Source organism: Vulpes vulpes, chromosome 3, assembly GCF_048418805.1.
Source record: "Vulpes vulpes isolate BD-2025 chromosome 3, VulVul3, whole genome shotgun sequence".
NCBI classification, from domain to species: domain Eukaryota; kingdom Metazoa; phylum Chordata; class Mammalia; order Carnivora; family Canidae; genus Vulpes; species Vulpes vulpes.
The window spans coordinates 5,853,722-5,876,075 of NC_132782.1; the positions used below are offsets into that span (position 1 = coordinate 5,853,722).

Here is a 22,354-nt window from a genome sequence, read left to right on the forward strand (position 1 = left end):
GACCGAGCGCTAAATAAATGTAACTGTGTCATTAAACAAGTTCCTGTAGGACCAGTAAGGTTAAGAGATTAAATGAGAACAGTACCCAGCTCCTGGTAAACTCTTCAGGTTTGCTATAAGCATTTCATTGGAAGAGAGGGGATGTGCTTTTGAATAACAATAGAAATAAATTGCTGGTGTTTGTCTTTATCATTAATTACAATATTTATCTTTATCCTATGTCTTATCCTTTATCCTATGTCTTTATCATTAATTTAGGATATTTCAACAAAAAGACATTAATTAGAATTGCAACTATGGGAGCCTTTTTGCTTTTCCCTCAAAAACACAACATTTGGGACGACTGAACTTTAGCTCACGGAAGGAGAGTGTTGCAATTAAGCCTTCCCAGTGAGTGCATTCGTGCAGGACTCTGTGCCTTCATTACTCCATCTAAATTGTGGCTTAGCTTTTTTTTTTTTTTTAAGATTTTAAAAATGTTTTCTATTTAAATTCAGTTTGCCAACATATAGTATATAACACACAATGCTCGTCCCATCAAGTGCCCTTTTTAAAAAAATTTTTTTGTTGTTTTAAGATTTCCTTTATTTATTTGTGAGAGACACAGAGAGAGAGGCAGACACAGGCAAAGGGAGATGCAGGCTCCATGTAGGGAACCCGATGCGGGACTCCTAAGACCTGGGATCATGACCTGAGCCAAAGGCAGATGCTCAACCACTGAGCCACCCAGGTGCCCTTAAGTGCCCTCCTTAATGCCCAGTTACCCCAACCCCCTACCCACCTCACCTTCTGCAGCCCTTTGTTTCCCAGTTAGGAGTCTCTTGGTTTGTCTTCCTCTCTAATTTTTCCCCACTCAGTTTCCCTCCTTTCCCTTATAATCCCTTTTTGGCTGAGCTTTATTCAAGGCTGGCAGGCCCTCTCCCATCGCAGCTGAAAGCTCTGTGGGAGGAGGCTGGGTGTCATGTAGGTGGCTCCTGCAAAACTTTTGGGTGGGGGTGCAGAGCATGTCCAGAATTTGCAAGTGGGTGAGGATGGACTCTGGGTTCCTCTTCCAGTCCAGTATTCCTGGGATTAGACAGGGAGTGACACATCCTCTGCTGCCTCTTGGACCTGTAGGAGGTAAGCAGCACTTAGACACTAACTGTGGCTAGCTGGCCTTCCTGGCTTTGAGGCCCCAAGTCTTGTGCTAACATATCCCAGGTCATCTGCCTGTGTGTGGCCTCCCTCCCCAATTAGATAGCCCTTAGGGTCCCTCCCTGCTCTTCCTTGTTCATAGCTAGAGTTTCCAGATCCCTGCCTTTGCTGGTTCCCCCGGTTCAGTGACCAGAACTGCTTTATTCCCCCAAATCCTAGCTTGCCACAGCAGATTTAATTAGAGACTGCTTGCTCATGCAACCAACATTGGGAAGCAGAGGTTTTTGGCTGAGATTTTGATCTGTGTCCACACCCATGTCTTCCGGAGAACTTGGAGCTCTAAGTCATTTGCTGGAGAGACAAGAATTGAGGGTGCCCTGTGACAGTAGATCTACACAGGGTCCTGGTGGCCTGGGGTCCATTTACTACAAGGAAGTCATTCAAATGGAGATTCAGTGCTCTAGAGCAAGTTGCATCGGAAGGCGAACCCCACAAGCATCTGCAGTGGGCTGGAGTTTGTGCACTTCATTTGGGGTGCACCCGGGTTCTCCATGGAGGGGTGATACTAAACCCTGACCTTTACCTGCCTGCCAGGTGGACCACTTGGATAAGAAAGGCCAGTGTGCGCTGGTGCACAGCGCACTGAGGGGGCACGTCGACATCCTCCGGTACCTGCTGACCTGTGAGTGGTCGGCAGGCCCTCCACAGCCAGGTGCGCTGAGGAAGAGCCAGGCCCTGCAGCAGGCACTGACGGCGGCCGCCAGCATGGGCCACAGCTCGGTGAGTCGCGCCATGAGGTCCTTCCTGGTGGAATTGAAAGCCATGGCTTGGTGGGTCTGGCACTGCTTCCGGTCACCTTAGTTGCCAGCCTGTGATGCACATAAGGAATGAAAGAAAATGAGGATCTCAGGAAAAAGCAGTTAGTGTGACCGTGTGTCGAGACCTTCTGTTAGTGTGCCACCCTTCCTGGAGGGAGCTCGGACGCCAGGGTCTTGGTGCGTGTGCGTCCTTACACATGAGGGTGGGGGGCCTCCTAATGTTCTTTGCCTGCTCTTGCCAGTATCCCAGTTCCTCTTCTGTCCTACATTTACCCTCCAGTGTGGCTGTCTTCCGCTTTTTTCTCTTTGATTCATTCTTTTGTCCTTGTGATCTTTAAAAAAAATAATCACATGGAACACTAGTTCTAAAATTGTTCTTGAGTATTTGAAGCATTTTTAAAAATAGGACTTCAAAGTTCTGGTAGTGTGTAAGAATGCTTGTCATTCACAGTTCCCGCACCGAAGGAAAGCCTCATGTAGTAGTTAAACAGAACACTTATTTTTGGTAGGTGCTGGAACTTCTGAGTTTTGAGGATTTAATTGTCATCTCCTGACCCCTGTGTCTGGGGATCTAATAACATTTTACCTGTTCTCTTCCACCTGTTTCTCATTCTGGATTACGCTCAAGCAATTAGAGTTGCCAGTATTAAGGTTCTACCCACAATGATTTATCGCGAATTTGGGTGCAAAGCCAGCTAGCTAGCTGGCTGACTGGCACTTAAGACAAGGGCAGACACGCGGATGTGGGCACACACACACCCATGTGCACACCTGTGCATGCACATGACGCATTGAAAGCTGGCTTAATTTTGGCATTTAAAACATTAAAGGTGCACATATACAGTATTTAAGCCAACACTATATATTGCAACAAGTACAGAAATAAAGGAGAATACAGCAGTCTTCCCTTAAGGCTGATGTAAAAGAGATTTACAAAAATATGAAACAATGCCAGCCAGCTTACCTATATATCTTAGTTTTGGAAAAAGTAGTCACTTCATTTAAAAAATGCATATTTCATAGCAATAGGTTAAATGTTGCTAGGTAATGGGTTTATTATTCCTTTAAAATAAAGCTATAAATGTGTTTTTTAAATACCCATATACGTAGATGCACAGAGAGCGTGTTAAATACCCAAATCAGCAATTGAAGATGTTTTTTCTTTTTTAAAGTGCTCCCTAAATCTGTGTGGGAACACAGAGTATGAAAAACCCTCATCGGGAGGACAGCAAATGCCACATATAGATGTGACATTTGTCTCGTGTTATACTCAGTTTGTTCCAAAGCCAGCTGGGAGAAAGTCTGTGTAGAAGCAGCCTCCGTGGGGCCAGTAACCATCTCCTGGAAGAGGGCAGGGCTTGTTCTCCAGAAGACTTGGAGGGTGTATTTGTGCACTCATGCGGTGGTAACAAGTGACCACAAACCCCAGTGGCTTCAAATAATGCACACCCATTCTCTTACAGTTCTGAGGTCAGAAGGCTGAAATTCAGGTGTCAGGAAGCCAGTGTTCCTTCTGGAGGATCTAGAGGAGAACTTTCCTTCTTTAGTGCTTCTAGAAGCCTTGTATTCCTTATCTAGTGGCCCCTTCTTCTGCATTTAATGTATGTCCCTTTAACCTATGCCTCCGTCATCCCATCTCCTTCCGCTGACCTTGGCTCCTCCTGGTCTCTCTTGAGGAGTGTGATTTTGTCAGATGTATAGGAGATTGAGGAGAAGCCTCTCAAGATTCATAATCACATCTGCAGATTCCCTCTTGTCCTATAAGGTAAGCATCAGAGATCCAGGATGAGGGTGTGGACATATTTGGGGCTGTTATGCAGCCTACCACAAAGGGCATGGAACACGACAGTGCTCTCCTTTGGCGCTATGGCACAGGGTGTGCACTGGCCTGGGGCTCCTGTGATGCCCTTTCCCCATGAGCCCACGCTCCTGCCTCCATACTGTGACCTGAAGCTCTTTCTGACGAGGGAGAAAGAGAAAGAACTAGGGAAGAGAAGAATGTTGTCAGTAGAAAAATCATCTGGGCAACATTTATTTTATTTTATTGAAAAGCTGTATTATTGCTTTGTTTTCTTTGTGAAAAAATGGATTCACCATCTTCTGGTGCTTTATGCAGAAACTGCTCTTTGTATGATCTCCCGCGTCCTTTGTTGATTAGGCTGGCATATTTGGGTCATGGTGGAATTCATTAGAATTCCGAGTACCTAGTAATGCCGAACAATGTTGCTGAAATTCACTGAGGGTTTTTTTTTTTTTAATTCTTCTCAAAGTGAAAATGTGAATAGCATATGAATTATGCTTGAAAACAGTTTTCATTATATTTTGTCTCCTTGTGCGGCGTGAGATAATCATGGTTACAAAAAAAACACCCTCTCTCCTTTGGTATGTGGGATATAATAAGCACATATGGCTCTGAGAACTCATTAAGTCACCTTGCCACTCCTGACAGGTGGTCCAGTGCTTGCTGGGGCTGGAGAAGGAACACGAAATAGATGTCAATGGCACTGACGCGCTGTGGGGAGAAACAGGTAATTATGGTTCCCCTGCTTATAGTGTGGGCCAGCTTTCTTGATGTTTTAGCCTCCATTTTGGCCTAAATTGTCTTAAAAAATGACTTGGGATGCATGTAGTCCGATTGTTATTTTATCAAAAGGCGTTTGAAGTTTACAGCTTTTAAAACTTCCCAGATGAATAATAAAAACTTTCCTCAAAGCACATAAAATCATTTTTGAATTACACCAGCAGTTCCTGAAACATCTGACGAAATCTCAGCGAGAAATACCTAAATAAGTTGGTAGTTTCTGCTTTGTGGAATCTTCCATATCTTAACCGGCCTGGTCTTCTATGAATAACGCAGTCTGAGCAGGGCGGGAACTCCCAGCCTCGTATTCACATGAAACGAAGGTGTTGGGCATGGGAGGCTTCAGCTGGCCTTGGAGAGTGAGAGTGGGACCCCAGCGTATGGCGCCCACTGAAGACCCTGAATACAAGCTGCCAAATCCCTTTTCACTGGTGTGCCACGTGGGTGCTTAACTGTGGTGTGGGAGGGAAGCCTGAGGTGAGTACATTGGAATGAAGATCTAAGTTGGTTACTTTGAAATTTTCCATATGACTGAATTAGGATTCAAAATAGAAGACTTCAGGGATCCCTGGGTGGCACAGCGGTTTAGCGCCTGCCTTTGGCCCAGGGCGCGATCCTGGAGACCCGGGATCGAATCCCACGTCGGGCTCCCGGTGCATGGAGCCTGCTTCTCCCTCTGCCTATGTCTCTGCCTCTCTCTCGCTCTCTCGCTCTCTCTGTGACTATCATAAATAAATAAAAATTAAAAAAAAAAAATAAGTTATTAAAAAAAAAAAACAACAACAAAAAAACAAAATAGAAGACTTCAGGTTACGAGTTGTTGTTTCATAGGTGTAACCAAGAGTGTTAAAAGGCATTTCCAGGCTGTGTCCTGTGTGTCTCCATAGTGTACAGGTATACCTCAGGTTGTGGCTTCAGCTCCAGACCACCACAATAAGGCAAATAATACACTAAAGTGAGTCAAAATGAAGTTTTGGGTTTCCCAGGCTATTTATAAATGTTTCACACTCTACTGTAACCTACTAAGTGGGTAGTAGCAATATGTCTTTAAAATACATATATACCTCAATTAAAAAATACATTTTGCAAACAAAAGAAACTATCAGCTAAGCTTTCAGTGAGTCACAATCACTGATCACAGATCACCATAACAAATATAATAATAAAAAATTTAATTACAAGAATTACCAAAATGTTACACAAAGACACAAAGTAAGCAACGGCTATCGGACAACAATAGTCTCCTCCTAGCAAAGTTGCCACAAACTTTCAATTTGTAAAAAACACAGTATCTGTGAAGTGCAAAAGCAAGTACAGTAAAACAGGGTATATACTTGGGTATGACTTCAGTTTCTTACCTGTGCAGAAGTATTTCAAAATGCTTCTCAATAATTAACAAGCCAGATGATAAGGTGTAGAGTTGATCAGCTAAGCCACACTTGGGAACAACCTTGGTTTCCCAGCAGGGAGTACAGGCCTGCTCTTCAGAGCCTCCTGATGCTCTGGGGCTGCTACCGCCTGTGTGGCTTTCAAAGCTAGTTTGTGGTACCTGGGGGAGAGGTGGCTTGGGCTCTGGTTCTGGGAAGAGGGCAGGACCCCAAGTGGTATCTGATTATTCTTGGGTGAAATGCGTATGGATTTAAGTAGTGCCCTTGATTCCATGGAACCTTTCCTCCACCCGTTTAAATAGCCCAGGTTGCTCTATAGCTTGGCAGAAGTGTCCATCCACTTCCATACTGTGTTGTGGATGGCAGGCAGTGTGGCACATGCCAGGTGAGTGCATGGCTCTACTTCGTGCTGAGCCAGGAGGTCTGGGTCCCCGTGTGGACTGCCCCACTGCAGGCACTGTTTCTGTTTGCTGAGGACTCCTGGAAGTAAAAGCAATAGCTTTGTTTCCTGGTTTTGTCTGGTCCTCATTCCTGAGCGTTATCAATGGTGCTTTGCGTCTAAAGCAGTCTAGAATGGTTCTTCTCTGTCTCCAGACACAGCTTCAGGGTAGGATCCCCTGAGTGAGCCTGTCAGGGGGGTGGGAAGAGGGCAAAGGTTCAAGAAGAGTAACACAGTTCGGTATTTCTTTTTGAAGCTTTGTAGAAGTTAATACAGGTCTGTTCAGTAGACATTTAGCTGTGAACTGCTTGGCTTTAAAATACCCGCTGCTGGGACAACCAGGCAGGGTCTCCTTGGTCTGTGTTTGGTTCACCTTCCTCTCCTGTCTCCCTGCAAAGATGCCACCCTGCTTCCAGATGGCAGCTACCTGCCCTTCTCTTCTCTCAGCTGCATTCCAGAAGTGGGGGAGCTAAATCTGTGCACAAAATCCTCCTCCACTTTTCTGGCAGAAGAGGCCCTGCATATCTCCTTTGTTTTGCACAAGGGTCGTTTCCATGCCTGTTGCTGATTAGAAGCCACAGGTCATCCGTGGGAGGTGATGACAGCTGACAGCCAGAGAGGAGGAAGCCAGGGACCAGTAGACCTGTGGAGGTCCCTGGTCACTCAAGCCGGTCCTCGCGGGGCAGGTGGGAGTAGGGACAGTCATGTGCCTTCTGTGCCCGAGTGTCTCCCTGCTGATGACCTGGCATCATCAAATGTTACCACAAAAGGGGATGGTTCTTATCTTAGGTTGAGAGAGACAAGAAAGTATAATAGATTTTAAAGATGTTCATCTAAAATAGTGACAGTGTTTAATTTGGGGGTTTATTGCAGCAAACTTGCAGCTTTTAGAAAACCTACAGGATATGTCTCCTGGATTTAAGAACAGAAGGCTGAATTTACGTACCTTTCCGTTTCACCAGCATCTGGTTGATGTTTAGCATCCGGCCCTTGAAAACCTGCTCTGAGTCTGGTGGCTCTTTAGCGCCTGCCTCAGGTGGAGAGGTGGTGGGGACCTGTCAGAAAACACGGAGCCCCTGAGGGAGCCTTTGGGGTGTGCCCTCCACCCACAGCCCTGCCCAGCCTCCTCTCCATGATGTCCACAAACATGGCCAGACAACCTCACGCCCGAGCTTCCTGGGCAGCCTGGAACATGACACGAGCCCATCAGATGCTTGTGTTCTCTCTGTTTCAGGGATTCCTCAGCCATGACAAGTAATTGCTGGCTCCCACGAAGTCCCAGCCTAACTGAATTACTGTTTCCGTATCTGTGTTTGTTGTGAATTAGCCCACTCAAGTGATCAGAGATGCCTCACTGGTGACCTCATACTATTGCGAATTGTCAGAGGAGCTGTGTTTCCAAGTTTGCAGGCAACTCTCAAGCCTATGAGCCTGCTGTCTGGGTTTTGGGTCAGAATTTCATGTTCTTTGTAGGGAAACAGAGGCCCTTCTATTTCAGCCTTTGTCATTTTATGTGCAAATGTGCCTGTCTTGGAAGCAGAGCCATCTCCACCCCTGATTCCTTTGGTTCACTTTGCAGTTATTTATAAATTTGATTGTTGATGTTGTTTATCAACATCAAACGTTGTTTGGCCCAAATTGTGGGTGTTTTTTTTTTTTTTTTTTAAGATCTTTATTCATGAGAGACACAGAGAGAGGCAGAGACACAGGCAGAAGGAGAAGCAGGCTGCATGCAGGGAGCCCGATGTGGGACTTGATCCCAGGACTCTGGGATCGAGACCTGAGCCAAAGGCAGACACTCCACCACTGAGCCACCAAGGCGTCCCAGTTGTGGGCTTTAAGAGGGCAGACATTTCCCTGTCTCTTGTGCTCACCTATGTGAACAGCTCACCTATTTATTCCAGTGTCGCCCAACAGAACTTTCTGTGATGTTGGAAATATACTCTGCTCCCCAGCCTGGGAGCCACTAGCCACCAGTCTAGTCTGGTGCTTGTCACCAGACTGAGTGACAAGTGACTGAGTGTCAGCTGAGTGAACAAGTGAGTTTAAGGAAAGCAAAAGCAAAGAGTTTTTAGGGTAGGGGACAGTAACCTTGCAGAATAACTTGGGAGAAATTTTGTTGTTGGGGTGGGAGAGGTAAGGAGTCTATTGCTCATAAGGCCCTGATCTTGCAGTTTCTTTGTGGCTCTCATCGCACAGGTCATGTCCTGCTGGATTCCAGGCTGGCTTAGAAGCTCTGGTCCCAGTCACCGTGCTGCACGTGTGCTGAGGTCATAGTTGGGTGCTGGCTTGCATCTTTGGGAGCACAGCTGTTAGCTACCAGACATAGTGTGGGCATAGCTGAGACACAGAATGGCCCACGCCAGCCCACCATGGTGTCTGTGGCGGCTTCCTCCATGTACCGCCGGCTGGACTGCTCACCAAGGGTGCTGGGTGCTCTCACCGGTGTTCCCTCAGAAATCCTTCCTACAGCTTTCTCGCTGAGGCCTTGGGCTTCATGCCCAGACAGGATGCTGTTGTGCCTGTCAGCTGACTGCTCCCAGGGCTCCCCTCCCCTAATTTCTTCAAGGGGATGCCCTGTCATGCGAAGTAAGAAGTCTGGCTGAAATCCTTCCTGTAAAGTGCTGTCTCGGGGCACCTGGGCGGTTCACTGGGTTAAGGATCTACCTTCGGCTCAGGACAGGACCCTGGAGTCCTGGGATGGAGTCTTACATCAGGCTCCCTGCTCTGCTTCTCCCTCTGCCCTTCCCTTGCTTGTGCTCCCTCTTGCATTGTCTCTCTTGCACACATCCTTTATCTCTCTCTTTCTCATTTAATCTCTCTCTCAAATAAAATCTTAAGTATTGTTGCTCTTGCTGTTTCAGTTGGTGAAATACTTTAGTTGGTAAATACTTTCTAAAGAAGTTTAGTCATTATAAACACTATGGCTTTTTAATGCCAAAACTGTTAAAAACCCCTTATTTGCCTTTCTAAGATGTGACTCTCCTCTACTGTACGTGGAGTAGATTATTCAGCTCCATGGTACTCCTTTATCCTGGCAGGTTGGGGCAGTTCAGTTCAGGATGTGTACTAATCACAGCTCCCTATTCTCTTAATTCTGGACAGAATTCTGGGTAGGGCCTGGCTGCCTCTGGACCCTGAATTGCAGGTCTAGCCCTGTCAGCTGGGGGGGGGGGAGGTGTGTGCTTAGGGGGAGGGGCTACTCACCTGTTTCCCTTACTGGACCATGAAGCTGGGTAATGAGTTGTACTGCATCGTCGATGTTTTCCAAGTTTCCCTCTTGTCTCCCTGGAACTGCTTTAATTTCCCGCTCTGTGGCTCTGCCCACCCTCCCAGAGGTGGGGTGACCTTGAGCTCTGAATCACCGGTGGCCCCAGGCCACGGACAGCTGAGCTTATACTCAAGGCTGCCCCCAAATAAGGTGCATACACCCCAGGGAACAGGATGCCTTATTGTTGGTTTAAAAAATGACCTTTTGTTCATTCAAATTTTACTTGACATTTTTTTAGGGAGAGGAGGGCTTATTACTTGGTACCAATTTAGAGTAAATTTAAACTTAGTGGGTTGATTTTGGCATTTGCGTATGTATGAACATCTCAGAGCAGATTTTCAGCTGAGAGACTGGAAGGAAAAGCCTTTGTCCATTGCTTATTGGGGCATGTGGAGAATTAGTGTCAAGGACTTTTTCTAAATGTATCCTGTCGAGAAAAGTGAAGTGACTTGCTGTTGTACCACCTACAAGAGTCCATTTTTGGAGATCCTGAGACTCCTACCAGGGCTGTTGCTGGGAAAATCCTTGTCAAGGCATTCCTTTCTCCTAGTGTTTAAGGAAGTGCATAAGATTAGTGGAAATTCAGATTTTGTCAGTCCAAACAAAGATAGAAATTCTTGATTGTTTTTGGCCTAAAAGCATGACAGAGGGGTAACCCAGGACCCTAGTGGGTGCGGGGAGGGGATAGCCCAGGATGAGGGTGGTAATCCAGGATCCTGGATGGTATAGGAGAGGAGGTGGGTGGGATGACCTAGGATCCTGTAAGGGGAAGGACAAAGCAGGGTAATGTAGGACACTGGAGGAGAGGCCAGCCCAGGCTCTGGCAGGAAGGAAGTGGACATGAAGGTCACCCTAAAGTAGAGAGAGATTTAGGGTAAGAACTAAGGGGGCGAGTTTGTCTCTACCCTGTCGTCTTCTGGCTCTAGCAGAAGGTTTCCCCTGGCATGAGCGTGCTGTGGAGAGCCATTCCTCTCCACTGACAGGACACAGAAATCAGCTGACCTGGGTGTGCCCGCAGGTGGGGGGAAGGCCTGGGGCGTGATGAAAGCCCACAGAGTGTATCTCAGGTGCAAATGAACTGGTAGCTTGACCACTTGCCGGAATTCTGTTCACCACTTGCAAAATGTTGCTTTTGCTGGGTGTGGAGTCCACCCTTCTTTTGAGTAGTTCCAAACTGTTCTATAAAAACAAAAAATCCTGCTTCCAGCATTAAAACTTGTACTCATCTGCATTCAGGTAGCTTACAGCATCTTCACCTACACTGTTGCCTGTTCTTTCACTCCTAGAAGGACTATCCTTGGTTCATGTGCACTTCCACAGAAAAATCATAGTTGTTTCTTTCAAATTCTTTTTTTTTTTATAAGATTTTATTTATTTATTCATGAGAGAAACAGAGAGATAGAGGCAGAGACACAGGCAGAGGGAGAAGCAGGCTCCATACAGGGAGCCCGATGTGGGACTTGATCCCAGGACCAGGGATCATGCCCTGAGCTGAAGGCAGATGCTCAACTGCTGAGCCACCCAGGCGCCCCTGTTTCTTTCAAATTCTTACTGGAATACTTGAATCCCTTCCTTCCTTCTTTCCTTCTAGGCTGAACGTGAACTTGTATAGAATGTTTCTGTGGAGGGAGCCTGGGTGGTTCAGTCAGTTTAAGTGTCCAGCTCTTGATTTCGGCTCAGGTCCTGATCCCAGGGCCCTAGGATGGAGCCCCCAGTAGGACTCCCTGCTCAGCAATGGGCCTGCTTCTCCATCTCCCTCTGCTCCTCCCCTAGCTCATGCTTTCTGTCACTCTTTGTCTCAAATTAAAAATACAATCTTTTTTTTTTTTTAATAAAATCTTTAGGAGAAAAAAAAAATTCTGTGGAAATGCCCCCTTTAACCCTGACTCCCTGCATGGAGTCCTGCACATAACTGTCCTCCCCGCATTCCCAGCCCGTTAAGGAGAGAAGAACCACACATTATACATGCCTGAAATAATTTGGTGTGTAAGAGGATCTATCACAAAATGTGAGCATTCTCTGCATACTTTAGAAGTGACAGCTGTTAAAAGCTGTGTTCTTCTGATAGATTTTTTAGAACAAAGTCTGTATGAAATGTGATTTATGTTGTCCATGTTTTAGGAAATTGTTCTTAAATTGAATTTGTTATTTATAGTCCCCATTATTCCTCAAAGGATTTGAAGAGGCTTATTTGAAATAATACATGAAAGAATAGAAAAAACTAAAGTCAGGAATAGGACAAAGGGAACAGCACGGGATTCCTGAATGTTTACTAGATCGAGCTGTTTTGGCCTTAGGATGCCATGTGACCAGAGTTTGGAAGGAACACAGTCATTGTAGATTATTCTTATTGTCTGTGGGAGAAAGCTTAACAATTCTTCCTGAGAAGAAAAGTGCTTTCTGGCACTCTTGCTCTACAACAACATTCATAGCATTCATGGTCTGTTTGATTAATTGGATATTTTTAAAGGAGACTTCCTGGAGGCAGCAGCATTGGAGTTAGCGGTTAGCCTTCCACTGGCTGTGTGACCTCGGCAAGCTGTTGAACTTCTCTGAGCCTTATTTTCCTTCTCTGTAAAATTAGGATGAGTGATACTTCGTAAAATTACGTTGCGTAGGGCAGCCTGGGTGGCTCAGCGGTTTAGCGCCGCCTTCAGCCCAGGGCCTGGTCCTGGAGACCTGGGATCGAGTCCCATGTTGGGCTCCCTGCATGGAGCCTGCTTCTCCCTCTGCCTGTGTCTCTGCTTCTCTCTGTCTCTCATGAATAAATAAAATTTAAAAAATTATGTTGTGTATTAAATGAATTTATGAATTTAGAAGGGCCATGAAGTGTCAGTGTAGGAAGCATTTTATAGGCGTCATTGTATGATATTAAAATATGTCAGGGTCTTCCTAATTTGAAAGTGTGGACCCAGGTTCATTCAACTGTTTGGGCTTAATTCCTGACCGATACTGATTGGCTCTGGTTCCTTCACCTTAATAAAATGGACCTAACAGTCCTCTAATTCAAAGGATTATTGTCAAGATGAAATAAAAACTCTCACCCACAGTATTTTAGCCAGAGCTCAGCAATTATAAGTGTTCAGAGATGCAATATGCTGCCAGGGTTGTGAGAAATTGATTGTTAATATTTAATGTCACTTAGTTGTACTTTGGGTCTTGATAGATTATTGAAATGAATGTTTAAGTGATAGAATCTTAGTTACTTTGCAATTATTTTGCAGGTATGAGGGATGGAAATGGATTTCGGTTACATGTGAAGTCCTGTTTTGTGGTGATTGTACATTTTGTTTCCTTAATTGAATTCCTTGGCAACTTGAGGTTCCTGATAGTCCTCGCACGGGGACCAGCAGTGTTTTTATACAGAACTTGTGACATGTCAAGAGCATCCTGGCTCCTCAGATTTGCTTTCTGCCTTGTTTTAACCTCCATAGGTAGCTCACTGCGAGCCAGGACCATGTGCTGGGGCGGCAGCGGTGTGTGTGATGTTCACTTGCCACCTGTTGCCTGGTAACACAGATGCCCTCCCCTCCACCCCAGCTGCCACAGGCCCTCCGGGGGGACTTCTGGCAAGCAGAGAACACTGGGGCCGGGGCAGGACCAGGATGGTGTTCCCAGCAACGACTTAGGCCGCTGGAGCGTTTGGTCAGTGCTGGTTGCCGAGCCCACCCGGCAGGGCTTTGTTCAAGACTGGAGGTGCCAGAAGCTTGGCAGGGCTTCGTCTCCCAATGCAGTGATATTTTTCAGTAAGAGTAATCTTTTTCGTGTTTCATTTTACCCTTTACCTTGTTGAGGATTAGATCAAATAACCACCTGGTCTCTGTGGAGATGAAGAATTTATAGCTGCCGGGGAGTTGTTCTCTGAACAGAAGCCCTCCCTCCTCCTCAATGATGGAAACAAATGCCTGACAAAAAGCAGGGCCGGGAGATTTGACTTTCATAAATCTTAGCTGCATTCCTAGAAGGTGGAGGAGGGGGCATTGCCTAGCTCTTGTTTGAGGCAGTGCTGCTTTCGTGCAGGCAGAGGACGTGGGGCCAGCCCGTCCACAGCCCAGACTCCGAGGACAGCAAGGCCAAATGCAGGGGGCGGGGGGACGCGGGGCAGGCCCCCCTCATAATATCATAACCGGTCAGTTGTTGGGAAACAAGGGAAAGGGGCTGCCATTCTCAAAAAGTTTTTAAGGAATCCTAAAATTTCTAATTACAGTTTACCTTTCAGATAAAATAGCTGAGCGTTTTCCAGCATTTCCCATGCGCGCTCTACTTGCGTTCTCCTCCTTTACAGTTGAGTGGGGCTTGTCCAGTGAGCCTCCAGTTGAGGGTCAGGCTGCCTCTGGCACATGCCATGGTTTCCATCTTGGTTGCAACTAGAGGGCATTTATGAGAATCTTGCTGTCTCTTAACTAATGTTGGCACTTTTCGTCTTTTTACTCTTAGCCTCATTTCTATAAAAGGTAGAAAAGCCAATATATCAGTAAATCAAGTGCACCAATAAACGTAAGTGTACCAGCCACTTGGTCCATGTCTGCTCTCAGCCGGCTCGGCAGCAGCACTGCCCCTCTGCAGGTACAGCCCACTGTGCTCTCGTGCTCTGGCCCGGGGGGCAGCATGGGCATCCCGTGGGCACCCTGTGGGTAACGAATGTATGAGAAGGTTGTGGAGACGCCGTAGACCCGGGATCCCGAGCAGCTGTGAGGCGGTGAATGATAGCTTTTCAAGTCTGTAATAAAAAATGGCCTCCCACAAAACTACATTGCAAAAAATGAGAAAGAAACAGGATGGAAAAAGTAAAAAAGTAGAAGAGGCGGAGCCTGAAGAATTTGTGGTGGAAAAAGTACTGGACCGCCGTGTAGTGAATGGGAAGGTGGAGTATTTGCTCAAGTGGAAGGGGTTTACAGGTGCTGACAATACTTGGGAACCTGAAGAAAATTAAATTGCACTTCTTAATTCTCAAAAAGCTAGTAAAGAAAAAGATGGTATGAAAAGAAAATCTTTATCTGACAGCAAATCTGATGATAGCATATCAAAGAAGAAAAGAGATGATGCTGATGAACCAAGAGGCTTTGCCCGAGGTCTTGATCCTGAACAAATAATTGGTGCCACAGACGGCAGTGGGGAATTCATGTTTCTCATGAAATGGAAAGATTCAGATGAGGCAGACTTGGGGCTGGCAAAAGAGGCAAATAGGAAGTGTCCTCAAATTGTAATTGTGTTTTATGAAGAGAGACTAACTTGGCATTCTTGTCCAGAAGATGAGGCTCAGTAATTGTTTGCGTTGCTTTATGTGTGTATGTGTGTGTGTGTGTGTGTGTGTATGTATATATGTATATATATATGGAATATATATATATATTTTATATATGTATAAATATATACATATTTATATGTTTATAAATAAAATCTGGGTCTTTGTTTTTTTATTTATCAGTTTGAAGAAATAACATTCTAATGAAAAGTTTGATATGTTTGAAGTAGAATTGAGGGAGTTGTTGGGGTTTTTTGCATCTATAGCACTGGTCACTTTGAACAAATAAAAGCTTTCTGTAGTCGTTTCCTTTATCAGAAAAGAATATATGAGACCATGGCACATTATCCCCCTGCATTAGAGAACACCTTTTTTAAATGTTGGGGGAAATCTTCATAGTTGTTACTCAGTCAGAATTTGTGTTTAACTCCTATATGCCTAAGGACCATTCTGGGTTTTTTGTTTGTTTAGGGCCTTTTTGTGTGTACTTTTAAAAGTACATACATAAATGGTTTTCTTTTCGCTGTTTTTGAAACATTCACCAAAACAAAAGCAGCATTTTATAACCATGGATAAGCCCATGTTTCTGGGATGCTATCATTTTCAGCAACTTAAGAGATAAATTACTTAAAGTTACATTGAAATTTTTCCTGAAGCTTTAACCTTTCAAATTTTGTAATTAATTAGACAATTTAAATATAATGTAAAGAGTTTAAATTGGACAACTTAAAAGCAGCCATATCAGAATCCATATCTCTAGTTACAGTCATATAAATGCAAGTTTATTTGCAAGATCCCTGAAAGGAAAATTTTAATCACCACCATCAACCTTCCCACCCAAAGGGCAAAACTAGACAAGTTTTGGTGTACTTTAATTAGGTAAGCAAAACTTAGTTAAATGGACATTTAAAGGTTCCTTCTAGTGAACTATTTCTTTTCAAGAAGTTGAAAATCCGGGATCCCTGGGTGGCGCAGTGGTTTGGCACTTGCCTTTGGCCCAGGGCGCGATCCTGGAGACCCGGGATCGAATCCCACACCAGGCTCCCGGTGCATGGAGCCTGCTTCTCCCTCTGCCTATGTCTCTGCCTCTCTCTCTCTCTCTCTCTCTGTGACTATCATAAATAAATAAAAATTAAAAAAAAAATTGAAAATCCTTGTGCTGTATTGATTAAAAGGTCATGATTCGTGGAGTGTCTAAGACTTCGTTCATGGAAACCTAATCATAACCAGGTGGTTAGAAATGTTGGCAATTTAGCACCTGCTGGAATAAATGGGTGGACAGACTTCTATAACCCAAATTCTTGACCTGCATGTTTTTTCTTCACCCCAACTCATTCCTAACACGTAGGCTCAATCTTCTCAGTATTTGAATTACTGGTTAAGCAGAAACCAGGAAAAACAATAACTTTGTAGTCAGGATGTTATCCAACTGTATATTGTTTACTTTATTGTAAATACTGGTAAACAGTGGTCAATAAATAGTTTTATATTCCTTTAAGTGAAAACAAAAAAAAGGTTGCTTTCTCGAAGTGGGAACCTCTGTGTGCACTGACCTGTCACCCTTCTCTCAAAGTCTCTAAATTTAGGGACTAAAGCTTTGTGGGCGGAGGTGGGGGGAGGGCAGTAACCATTCATTGTTCAAACCGGCCGGTCATCCTGTGCCTGGTCTGCCATAAAATGTTACAGACAGCCCTGTTTACCGAATGACTGTGTTCTGGCAAGTTGACAGTTTATATAAATGAGACCTTTGCCCACAGAACGTGAATATGTCAAAGATGCCTGCAAATGATCCATTTTACAAAGAACCGTATCTGATGTTTTCAATAAGTTCGTATCATTGAGAGTCAATTGGGTTCTCTTAAAATGAACATCTGTTGTGACAAATCTCCTGCTCTGAGAACAGGACAGTTTTGCCGAGTACATTTATTCAGGATCGTCAGATGATTGATGCTTTCGAGGGAATTTAATTAGAAAAATGCCATCTTGTTAAGGAATTTGCGAGTGAACGAAATTGTCCCCAATTTGAGTCCTAGAAAGTGCCATGTGTTCACATTGATTTTAGAGTCTCCGTCTCATGCCAGGTCTTTTTTTGCCTTCGTCTCCAGATTCCATTGGCCAGAGGACAGGCCTTGCCTCCCTGCCAGGGCGCCCACTGCCCCTGCCTCCCTTCCGCCCCTTTTCTCCTAGCGAGCCCCGCTAGAGTCTGGGGTCAGCTTGGAGGTCAGCCGTCCCCGCGGCAGAGCTGGCATTCCTGAGCCGCGTCTTGCCCGACGATCAAGTGTGTGGCTGACTGTGGAACAGTCGTGCTTGTTTCTGAATGCTGTGGCCTCGGGTCTGCGGCTGCTGGAGCCTGAGGTGCCCTCTGGCCTCGGGTTTTGAGCTAGGAGGGCAAAAATCCCCCCTCTGGGTAGAAGGCGGCACCCAGGTGCTGTCGGGCTGCGGCCCTGGGAGACGGGAGCGCCTCGCTAGGCCTTGGTGTGCGGGAGAGGACTGCATGTGGCCCTCCCGCAGCCGCTGCTGCGTGCGCTCTCCTCTCAGAGGGAAGTTGCTCCCCGGAGGCGCGGCTCGTCCGGGAACCCAGCCCGAGCCAGGCCCGCCCCGCGGCGCTCTCCTCTGCTGCCCAGGCGCTCGGGCTGCGGCCTTCCCGGGCGCCTGCGCCTTCGCCGAGCTGCACCGACACCGTGGAGCTGTTTGGCAAACAGGAGCTCGTGGAGTGTCCGCGTCGGACCCATCGGCCACCCGGGCGCTGGTCTGTCCCTCAAAGGGCGTCCTGCGTGGCGGCTGGTCGTGTGCCCGGCTGCCCCGTGTGTGCGGGTCCCCTCCTTTGTCCTCGAGTCGCTGCGGGCCCCTGAGGTGGGGGGTGACCCCTACCTGGAGGAAGGTGGCAGAGGAGCAGCAGTGGGGGGGGACAGCCTGGCACATTTGCTCACGGTCCTGCCACCTTCCTCACTTTCCCGGCCCAGGCCGTCCCTGGGCCCGAGGCGGAGGTGACGGAACTGCGTCCCCGGCACCGGCACCGTGTGAGGGGCGCTCCTTGTGAGGGGGCTCCTCAGCCACGCGTCAGGCTCACGTTCTTGTGCTTGGGTGGCTCCTGGGGGTTGAGCTGTGGCCCGGCCGGCTGTCCGCGGTGGGTCTGAGGGGGACGCGGGGACGGGAGTGCGCGTGGAAGGCCGGGCCTGTGAGCCCTGGGCTCCCCCGGAGGCGCCGCGGGCGCTGTCTGCGCTCTGGCCGCTCTGGCCGCGGCGCCCTGCCTCCCTGTGTGCTTCGCCTCTTCAGACTGCGCCAAGGCGGGACGGCGGTGCCTCGTGTTGCCGCGTGTCACTTGTCCCTATGCTCGGTGCCCCGCTGCTGGGGTGGCGTGACCTGTAGACGCAGGCCCTGGCGACGGCCGCGGCTGCTCTGAACGCACCTCGGGGACCAGAGGGCGCCCGGCGGCGTGGGGGTGCGCCCATCGCTCCGTCACCTGGGTCACCTGGGGCCTCTTCGCGGCGTTTGCACTTTGCCTCCTGTGAGGGCCTAGTCCTGCGTTTCCCCCATTTTCATGCCGAGGTGTCCTCCTGACTAGTAGCAGCACCGGTCTATTCTGGGAGCTGGAAGACTGGAAGTCTGAGGCTGCATTTAAAAACAAAATTGGGGGAAAAAAAATAAAAACAAAATTGGGGACTCCTGGTGGCTCAGCGGCTGAGTGTCTCCCTCCGGCTCAGGTCCTGCTCCCGGGATCGAGTCCCGCATCAGGCTCCCTGCATGGAGCCTGCTTCTCCCTCTGCCTGGGCCTCTGCCCCTCCCTGTGTCTCTCATGAATAAATCAATACAATCTTTAAAAAACAGACTCGTCCCAGGTGGGCAGCAGGAACAGAGCTACAGCATCACTCTCGCTCCCTCCCTCCTCATCAGTATCGTACATGCTCCTTCCTGTGGTGTCACCGTCCCACCAGAGCCCCTTCTTGTCCTTTTCTCCACTGAAGCTTGTCATCCTGGCCTGGGATTGTCCCCAAAATGTATGACTGTCCTTTCTCCTGGATGATGACACAAGTGGCATATAGCAGAGGACCCCCTTGTAACTCAACCCCTCTTTCCACCAGCCCCATCAAGCATCATGACCTGAGGGGTGGGGAGGCACAGTCATTGATGTGAGGGCCTCGTGAGAACCTTTTCGAGTATTCTCTTTCCTTCCATGCTGTTTTTGTTTTATCCTCGGCTGACTTCCCCAGAACCTGCTGCTACCAGCGGGCCACTCACTGCTCAGAGTCTCACTGGGCTGTTCCCCTGAGCACTCAAGAACCCCTACAATTTGATCCACTTTTCTTGCTTTCTTGACATTCTTAATTCAGAATCTTGACTGGTTACAGAGATTCCAAACTCGATAAGGACAGGAATGATTTGATATGCCCTTGACTCCGTCAGCAATTGCTAGATCTTGTTGATTGAAATTTATGCCTTTAAGGGAAGAGGCTGCACTGGATCATAATTCTGATCGATGCATGTGTGTTGAGCTATATTCTGGTTCTCTTACCATGGGGAGAAAACAACCAAAACAAAATAAAACAATAAACAAAAATATAGTAGCTCCCGAATCTACTGGGCTTGGCAGGCATGGCTCACGTCTGCTCACCTGCTTTACCTGGTGTAGCCAGACTGTGTGGGGATCCGTTACCAGGGTGGTGCGCACACCTGCTTGCCGGATGGCTGCTGGCTGGCTGTGCAGCGCTCACCTGGACTGCGAACCACACCCGGGCCTAGGTTCTCCTCCCCGTGAGTGTATCGCTGCTTGGGCTGCCTCCCGCCGTGGCGGCTGGGTTCCAAGCATGGATGTTCCGGGGAGAAGCACAAGTTGCCCGTCTCAGGACTTGGCCCAGACGCTGGCATGTTGTCATTTCTTGTGTGTTCTATTGGTCAAAGCCGTCACAGAGCCTAGGCGGATTCAGAGAGGTGGGAGAGGATGCACAGCCGCCTCCCTGTCCGTGGGAGGATCATGTGAGAATTTGTGGCCACCGTTAGCCACCCCACACTAACGGACTCCCCTCCCTGTGGCCTTCCCCTAGCCCTGACGGCCGCTGCCGGAAGAGGCAAGCTGGAGGTGTGCGAGCTGCTGCTGGAGCACGGAGCCGCTGTGTCCCGGACCAACAGGAGAGGGGTCCCACCTCTGTTCTGTGCAGCACGCCAGGGGCATTGGCAGGTACTGGGTGTGCCCTGGAAGGCCTCGGAAACGATGGGTGGGATAGAGTTCACTATTGCCCATCTGCCCTGGGGCCAGTGCGGCTCCTCTGAGCCCTGGCTTTTCCTTGTACTTGGCTTCTGCTTGTGCCGTCAGTTCTCCATAACCACAAACGTCTGACAGGCAAGCACAGCCTGCCGTTGTAGGCTGGTAACTGGGAACAAGGTTGGGGGCCGGCGGAGGCCGAGACCTGCTTCCTTGTACCCAGCGAGGGAAGTGGAGCGGGCGGGCCCTGTCATGGTAACAGAAGACTTGGTGTGACACACCTGTTGTCGTGATTGTGTGACCCATTTGTCCAGCGTACTGGGAGGAAGAGTGTGTCTGTTGTGCTCTCTAGAAAAGGAAACCTTGGGGACACCTTGGTGGTACAATTGCTTAGGTGTCCATTGGGTTTCAGCTTAGGTCATGATCTCAAGGTCATGGGATTTGAGCCTCATGTTGGGTTCTGTGCTTGAGACTCTCACCCCCGCCCTCTGCCCCTCCCCCACTGCCCTCATGTGTACATGACACTCCTCCTCCCTCAAATAAATCTTAGAAAAAAGAAAACATTTTCTCTCTTCTCCAACCCTGTGATTCAGGCAGGTTTGTTTGTTTCTTTCTTTCTCTCCTTCTAGACATGTTTATTAGAGCGCAGCATGAGAGGCAGAGGGGGACAGAGACTCTCAAGCAGACTCCCTGCTGCATGCAGAGCCCAATGTGTGGCTCGATCCCAGGACACTGAGATCACAACCTGAGCCAAAACCAAGAGTCGGATGCTTAACCGACTGAGCCACCCAGGCGCCCCATCTGGCTGGTTTCTTTTACTAGGGAGTTACCTGTTGTTGCCTTAATTCAAGGGAGCAGGGGATCCTTGAGACTTCAGGCATTCATTCATTTTGTGAACAGTGGCCATGGACTCTACGCCATGCCTGGCATCAGGTTCCACACAAGCTACAAACAAAAAACAGATCTTACCACATCTATCATAGGAAGAATTTTCTAGACCCAATTTTACATCATGGAATCATGTGACTTCCTCTTGCTAGTCCCATTGTTAGGAGCTACAAGCGCTCACCACCAAGATTTTGGCTTTTCAGTTCCATTTCCATGAGCTTGGTTTCTGCCATCTGCTCCCTGTGACCCTCACACCGTATGATGCCCTCGCTAATCCTCTCTCCTGGTCTCAATATTCCTAAGTCATGGCGAGGTTTGGAAAGCTTTTGTCAGTGTATCAAGAACAAGAAAGCAATGGGAATATGCCACCTTTAGTTGTTGAGGCCATGTACCAAACACCGCGCCAGAGGGCTGGAGACTGTGGCCCACCCCCTACATAAAGCCCCTCACACTGGGAAGGTGGTCGTATGAGGCGCCTCTCTGGCTCTTTGGTTTTGTTCGCCAGCCTTTTCACCGTGCGCTGGTTGAAGGCACAGTTCTGAGGCTGGGAATCTCTTCCAGGAAGCTTTGCTAAAAACTGCCTGCTGTGAAGGTCAAGCCATCCACTAAGCCCGAAGCTTAGAAAAGCAGATTGCTTGGGGGTGTGGGGTGGGTGAATGCTTTCCTGCAGCCTGTGCCTCCTACGGGGTGTAGCTGCTACACCACCACGGGGCCCGTGACCTCTGTCCCCTCCTTGCCTTCTGCTCACTTATCCCATATGCCCCGTTGCGGCTGTCTGGTCGTGCTTAGGATCTCCCCTTTCCGTGCCCGGTTATGCCTTGTGTGTGTGTGTGTGTTTTATAGGTATAGTAATGAATTGGGCAGGTCAGAAAAAGAATATATATTTGCAAGAAGATTCTATTCAAAGGAATACAATGGAAAGATTTCACAAGCCCTACAAATCCCACAACTCAGGCATTTGAAGAAGAGAACCCTTTGCTGCTTTTAGGTGTAGAAAAATCTGCCCTTGGTATAGAGAGCACAAGATCTGAAATGGAGCAGAGAGATTGTAATTCCAAGTGTTTCTTTCAGATCGTTAGATTGCTTTTGGACCGCGGCTGTGATGTGAGCCTAAGTGACAAGCAGGGCCGGACGCCCCTCATGGTGGCCGCTTGTGAAGGACACTTGAGCACCGTGGAATTCCTCCTTTCCAAAGGTAGCAGCATGGGAGCCCCTGCAGAGGTTTCTTTCAGATGGACAAAGCCAAGAGCTTTGCCAGACCCATGACCGTACTTTTTGATTCGAGTTTGAAAAGTCCCTTTGTTAGTCATTTTCTGATTTACAGGCAAGTACCAGAATAGGTTGTGAGTGTACATACCCATTACTCCGCGTCAACAGTGGTGATCGCTTT

At 47.8% G+C, this 22,354-nt stretch overlaps 1 protein-coding gene and 1 pseudogene across 8 annotated transcripts in view; both read left to right on the forward strand.

Annotated features, from left to right (window-relative positions):
* Positions 1-22,354, forward strand: part of TANC1 (tetratricopeptide repeat, ankyrin repeat and coiled-coil containing 1) — a 226,500-nt gene that overhangs the window by 193,757 nt on the left and 10,389 nt on the right. For all 8 annotated transcript variants that reach the window (XM_072751614.1, XM_072751620.1, XM_072751622.1 and 5 more), the window contains 4 exons: positions 1,729-1,914; positions 4,402-4,480; positions 19,919-20,052; positions 22,036-22,159. In XM_072751614.1, the coding sequence (XP_072607715.1) occupies positions 1,729-1,914; positions 4,402-4,480; positions 19,919-20,052; positions 22,036-22,159 (523 nt within the window). The remainder of the gene's footprint in view (positions 1-1,728; positions 1,915-4,401; positions 4,481-19,918; positions 20,053-22,035; positions 22,160-22,354) is intronic.
* LOC112916487 (chromobox protein homolog 3 pseudogene) lies at positions 11,071-14,997 on the forward strand (annotated as a pseudogene).